Source organism: Salvelinus alpinus, chromosome 22, assembly GCF_045679555.1.
Source record: "Salvelinus alpinus chromosome 22, SLU_Salpinus.1, whole genome shotgun sequence".
Taxonomy (NCBI): domain Eukaryota; kingdom Metazoa; phylum Chordata; class Actinopteri; order Salmoniformes; family Salmonidae; genus Salvelinus; species Salvelinus alpinus.
Genome location: NC_092107.1, coordinates 48,400,111 through 48,407,153, shown reverse-complemented (window position 1 = coordinate 48,407,153; position 7,043 = coordinate 48,400,111). Strand labels below are relative to the sequence as shown.

General features: G+C 44.2%; 1 protein-coding gene across 4 annotated transcripts in view; it reads left to right on the top strand.

Moving 5' to 3' along the window:
• Positions 1-276: 276 nt before the first annotated feature.
• Positions 277-7,043, top strand: part of LOC139549578 (collagen alpha-1(XXVI) chain-like) — a 126,290-nt gene continuing 119,523 nt past the window's right edge. For 3 of the 4 annotated variants that reach the window (XM_071360216.1, XM_071360218.1, XM_071360214.1), the window contains exons 1-3: positions 286-656; positions 1,117-1,239; positions 1,347-1,450. In XM_071360216.1, the coding sequence (XP_071216317.1) occupies positions 484-656; positions 1,117-1,239; positions 1,347-1,450 (400 nt within the window). In that variant the 5' untranslated portion in view covers positions 286-483. Of the gene's footprint in view, positions 657-1,116; positions 1,240-1,346; positions 1,451-7,043 lie in introns of all 4 variants that reach the window. The other variant, XM_071360217.1, reaches the window with a different exon arrangement.

The window sequence follows — 7,043 nt, the reverse complement described above, 5'->3', positions numbered from 1 at the left end:
CTTATAATCCATAGGATTAAGTGATTTTTTTTTAAAATCCTTGCAATTTAACCTAAAAAGGAGACTGCTTTGCTTCCCAAGCTCTCTCCTCTTGAGACAGAGAGAGAGAGAGAGAGAGAGAGATGGTGCTCAGTTGTGATGTTCTACCTCACTTCTGCGCGCTTTTTACGCGCACGGTGGGAAGCTAATTAAAGTGGATATCTGACTCCTTCATCCTCGCAGGGGGTCAAACGTCAGAGTAACGTTTAAAACGCAGATATCTTCCATGTGCATGATGGTGTGATTCATTTCACTTGAGTTGTTGGGGTTAAAGCACTCTGTCTTGAAGTCACTCTGCACCATGACGAACTCATGAGGGTTTAGTGTACAGTGGATTTTTTTGGAAAGCAATCTCCCCTCATCTGGAAAAGAAAGGTTTCAAACGCACATTTTCAAAACTCAACGAAAGCCCTACAAGAAGTAGCACTTTTGAACTCTGTCGAGATGGCAATGGCATCGCTCCCGTGCGCTCTGTGCATAATATGGATATGTCTGATCTGTCATTCGACGGGAACGAGATTTATTTACCAGTTTCCCGGCGTAACTGTTCAACGTGTCAACTCGGAGCGGAGCGCGAGAACCGGTTCACCACTCAGCGGATCAAACACCCAGCCCAGGTGAGCGCGTCATTACGGACGGAGAGGATCTTTTGCGGGGATGGTCAGGGTTAGCCAAGTAACATCATTTATTTACAATGTCACCATTGGAAGAGTGATGTCAAAATGTTTGACTATTGATGATCAGCCCTACGCGGGAAACGGGCAAGAGGTGACGCGTTCTATTATTGTATGATTGACATCTCCTATAGTGGGTAAAGAGATAGATTAATGGGATAAGGGAGAAGGTTTTGGAGTGTTTGAGAACCTTACTAAAAGGGTAGTAGTCAGTGGGACCTGTGATAGATGTTTAAGATAACAAGTCCCATATGTTTTTCCAATCCACCGTGCTTCTACACCTGCATTGCTTGCTGTTTGGGGTTTTTAGGCTGGGTTTCTGTACAGCACTTTGAGATATCAGCTGATGTAAGAAGGGCTACAGAAATACATTTGATTTGATATGATCTGTCCGTGATTACAGGAACTGGTGCCAGTTCACAGTGTCGAGGACGGTGACATGCCAGGTGCGCAATGGGACAGAGACCACGGTGCAGAGAGTGTTCCAAGGCTGCCGCTGGCCGGGACCCTGCTCCAAACTCATCAGGTAGGACTGGATGGACCAGACGACCCCAGAGTCCTGTTTTGATATAAATACTGTCTTTTATAGTCTGTATATAGTAGTACTAGTCCAAATGATGACGTTCCTGTCAGCTACAGGACCGTGGTCAGGCCGTCTTATATGGTGGCCTATCGGCAGGTCACTGCTCGGGAGTGGAGGTGCTGTCCTGGGTTTGTAGGAGATCAATGTCAAGTAGGTGAGCATCCACACTTATAATCATGGTCTCTGTCCTACCTCACTCTAATGTAAACCCGTATAACCCTCTATCCTACCTCACTCTAATGTAAACCCGTATAACCCTCTATCCTACCTCACTCTAATGTAAACCCATATAACCCTCTATCCTACCTCACTCTAATGTAAACCCATATAACCCTGCATCCTACCTCACTCTAATGTAAACCCATATAACCCTGCATCCTACCTCACTCTAATGTAAACCCATATAACCCTCTATCCTACCTCACTCTAATGTAAACCCATATAACCCTCTAGCCTACCTCACCCTAATGTAAACCCATATAACCCTCTATCTTACCTCACTCTAATGTAAACCCATATAACCCTCTATCTTACCTCACTCTAATGTTAACCCATATAACCCTGTATCCTACCTCACTCTAATGTAAACCCATATAACCCTGTATCCTACCTCGCCATAATGTAAACCCATATAACCCTCTATCCTACCTCGCCATAATGTAAACCCATATAACCCTCTATCCTACCTCACTCTAATGTTAACCCATATAACCCTGCATCCTACCTCGCTCTAATGTAAACCGATATAACCCTGTATCCTACCTCACTCTAATGTAAACCCATATAACCCTCTATCCTACCTCACTCTAATGTAAACCCATATAACCCTCTATCCTACCTCACTCTAATGTAAACCCATATAACCCTCTATCCTACCTCACTCTAATGTAAACCCATATAACCCTCTATCCTACCTCACTCTAATGTAAACCCATATAACCCTGTATCCTACCTCACTCTAATGTAAACCCATATAACCCTCTATCCTACCTCACTCTAATGTAAACCCATATAACCCTCTATCTTACCTCACTCTAATGTAAACCCATATAACCCTCTATCCTACCTCACTCTAATGTAAACCTATATAACCCTGTATCCTACCTCACTCTAATGTAAACCCATATAACCCTGTATCCTACCTCACTCTAATGTAAACCCATATAACCCTCTATCCTACCTCACTCTAATGTAAACCCATATAACCCTGTATCCTACCTCACTCTAATGTAAACCCATATAACCCTGTATCCTACCTCACTCTAATGTAAACCCATATAACCCTCTATCCTACCTCACTCTAATGTAAACCCATATAACCCTCTATCCTACCTCACTCTAATGTAAACCCGTATAATCAGTGATGTCGTGGTAAAAAGAAAGATGAGTATAATGTGATCGCCGGTCGCGTTGTGAAACGTATCGCTGCCTGATACTTTCAATGCATTTTGGGATAAACTGTTTTTACTTGTGTCTACCATTCCACTGTTTACAACCCTCTACCTTAATCCTTTTCCTCAGTAATCTCAGTAATCTTAGTTTAGCAAAGTACTGTATGTAATCTATGTGAGTCTTGATAAGGTTAGCCAGTTGCTGTTGTATGGGACTGTAACAGACTCGACATGAGTATGGCACATCTGAGGTAAAAGTACAGAGTTAGTGAGATAGCCGTTTCCTGGCACACGAGGGAGAAAAGTAACGGTGTGAAGTATTGAAGCTACTGTATGATGAACTGCTAGTTAATATACCGCTACAGTACTGTAGCTATGATGAACTACTGGTTAATATACCACTACAGTACTGTAGATATAATGAACTGCTGGTTAATATACCACTACAGTACTGTAGATATAATGAACTGCTGGTTAATATACCACTACAGTACTGTAGCTATGATGAACTACTGGTTAATATACCACTACAGTACTGTAGATATAATGAACTGCTGGTTAATATACCACTACAGTACTGTAGATATAACGAACTGCTAGTTAATATACCACTACAGTACTGTAGATATAATGAACTGCTGGTTAATATACCACTACAGTACTGTAGATATAATGAACTGCTGGTTAATATACCACTACAGTACTGTAGATATAACGAACTGCTAGTTAATATACCACTACAGTACTGTAGATATAACGAACTGCTAGTTAATATACCACTACAGTACTGTAGATATAATGAACTGCTGGTTAATATACCACTACAGTACTGTAGCTACGATGAACTGCTGGTTAATATACCACTACAGTACTGTAGATATAATGAACTGCTGGTTAATATACCACTACAGTACTGTAGCTATAATGAACTGCTAGTTAATATACCACTACAGTACTGTAGCTATAATGAACTGCTGGTTAATATACCACTACAGTACTGTAGATATAATGAACTGCTGGTTAATATACCACTACAGTACTGTAGCTATGATGAACTGCTGGTTAATATACCACTACAGTACTGTAGCTATGATGAACTGCTAGTTAATATACCACTACAGTACTGTAGCTATGATGAACTGCTGGTTAATATACCACTACAGTACTGTAGATATAATGAACTGCTGGTTAATATACCACTACAGTACTGTAGCTATAATGAACTGCTGGTTAATATAACACTACAGTACTGTAGCTACGATGAACTGCTGGTTAATATACCACTACAGTACTGTAGATATAATGAACTGCTGGTTAATATACCACTACAGTACTGTAGCTATAATGAACTGCTGGTTAATATACCACTACAGTACTGTAGCTATGATGAACTGCTGGTTAATATACCACTACAGTACTGTAGCTATAATGAACTGCTAGTTAATATACCAATACAGTACTGTAGATATAATGAACTGCTGGTTAATATACCACTACAGTACTGTAGCTATAATGAACTGCTAGTTAATATACCACTACAGTACTGTAGATATAATGAACTGCTGGTTAATATACCACTACAGTACTGTAGCTATAATGAACTGCTGGTTAATATACCACTACAGTACTGTAGCTATAATGAACTGCTAGTTAATATACCACTACAGTACTGTAGATATAATGAACTGCTGGTTAATATACCACTACAGTACTGTAGCTATGATGAACTGCTGGTTAATATACCACTACAGTACTGTAGCTATAATGAACTGCTAGTTAATATACCGCTACAGTACAGTAGATATAATGAACTGCTAGTTAATATACCACTACAGTACTGTAGCTATGATGAACTGCTAGTTAATATACCACTACAGTACTGTAACTATGATGAACTGCTGGTTAATATACCACTACAGTACTGTAGCTATGATGAACTGCTAGTTAATATACCACTACAGTACTGTAGATATAATGAACTGCTGGTTAATATACCACTACAGTACTGTAGCTATAATGAACTGCTAGTTAATATACCACTACAGTACTGTAGCTATGATGAACTGCTGGTTAATATACCACTACAGTACTGTAGATATAATGAACTGCTAGTTAATATACCACTACAGTACTGTAGCTATGATGAACTGCTAGTTAATATACCACTACAGTACTGTAGATATAATGAACTGCTGGTTAATATACCACTACAGTACTGTAGCTATAATGAACTGCTGGTTAATATACCACTACAGTACTGTAGATATGATGAACTGCTAGTTAATATACCACTACAGTACTGTAGCTATTTTAGTTTGGGACGTGGGAGCCTTTAAAAAAAAATTACATTTAGGAACATGTTCCACAATAAAAGGAAGAGAGGTTAGACTGGGGGACCACTAGACTCCCAGCCCAGTAAAGAGAGAGGTTAGACTGGGGGACCACTAGACTCCCAGCCTAGTAAAGAGAGAGGTTAGACTGGGGGACCACTAGACTCCCAGCCCAGTAAAGAGAGAGGTTAGACTGGGGGACCACTAGACTCCCAGCCCAGTAAAGAGAGAGGTTAGACTGGGGGACCACTAGACTCCCAGCCTAGTAAAGAGAGAGGTTAGACTGGGGGACCACTAGACTCCCAGCCCAGTAAAGAGAGAGGTTAGACTGGGGGACCACTAGACTCCCAGCCCAGTAAAGAGAGAGGTTAGACTGGGGGACCTCCCAGCCCAGTAAAGAGAGAGGTTAGACTGGGGGGACCACTAGACTCCCAGCCCAGTAAAGAGAGAGGTTAGACTGGGGGACCTCCCAGCCCAGTAAAGAGAGAGGTTAGACTGGGGGACCACTAGACTCCCAGCCCAGTAAAGAGAGAGGTTAGACTGGGGGACCACTAGACTCCCAGCCTAGTAAAGAGAGAGGTTAGACTGGGGGACCACTAGACTCCCAGCCTAGTAAAGAGAGAGGTTAGACTGGGGGACCACTAGACTCCCAGCCCAGTAAAGAGAGAGGTTAGACTGGGGGACCACTAGACTCCCAGCCCAGTAAAGAGAGAGGTTAGACTGGGGGACCACTAGACTCCCAGCCCAGTAAAGAGAGAGGTTAGACTGGGGGACCACTAGACTCCCAGCCCAGTAAAGAGAGAGGTTAGACTGGGGGGACCACTAGACTCCCAGCCCAGTAAAGAGAGAGGTTAGACTGGGGGACCTCCCCAGCCCAGTAAAGAGAGAGGTTAGACTGGGGGACCACTAGACTCCCAGCCCAGTAAAGAGAGAGGTTAGACTGGGGGACCTCCCAGCCCAGTAAAGAGAGAGGTTAGACTGGGGGACCACTAGACTCCCAGCCCAGTAAAGAGAGAGGTTAGACTGGGGGACCACTAGACTCCCAGCCCAGTAAAGAGAGAGGTTAGACTGGGGGACCACTAGACTCCCAGCCCAGTAAAGAGAGAGGTTAGACTGGGGGACCACTAGACTCCCAGCCCAGTAAAGAGAGAGGTTAGACTGGGGGGACCACTAGACTCCCAGCCCAGTAAAGAGAGAGGTTAGACTGGGGGACCTCCCCAGCCCAGTAAAGAGAGAGGTTAGACTGGGGGACCACTAGACTCCCAGCCCAGTAAAGAGAGAGGTTAGACTGGGGGACCACTAGACTCCCAGCCCAGTAAAGAGAGAGGTTAGACTGGGGGACCACTAGACTCCCAGCCCAGTAAAGAGAGAGGTTAGACTGGGGGACCACTAGACTCCCAGCCCAGTAAAGAGAGAGGTTAGACTGGGGGACCACTAGACTCCCAGCCCAGTAAAGAGAGAGGTTAGACTGGGGGACCACTAGACTCCAGCCCAGTAAAGAGAGAGGTTAGACTGGGGGACCACTAGACTCCCAGCCCAGTAAAGAGAGAGGTTAGACTGGGGGACCACTAGACTCCCTGCCCAGTAAAGAGAGAGGTTAGACCGGGGGGACCACTAGACTCCCAGCCCAGTAAAGAGAGAGGTTAGACTGGGGGACCACTAGACTCCCAGCCCAGTAAAGAGAGAGGTTAGACTGGGGGACCACTAGACTCCCAGCCCAGTAAAGAGAGAGGTTAGACTGGGGGACCACTAGACTCCCAGCCCAGTAAAGAGAGAGGTTAGACTGGGGGGACCACTAGACTCCCAGCCCAGTAAAGAGAGAGGTTAGACTGGGGGGACCACTAGACTCCCAGCCCAGTAAAGAGAGAGGTTAGACTGGGGGGACCACTAGACTCCCAGCCCAGTAAAGAGAGAGGTTAGACTGGGGGACCACTAGACTCCCAGCCCAGTAAAGAGAGAGGTTAGACTGGGGGACCACTAGACTCCCAGCCCAGTAAAGAGAGAGGTTAGACTGGGGGGACCACTA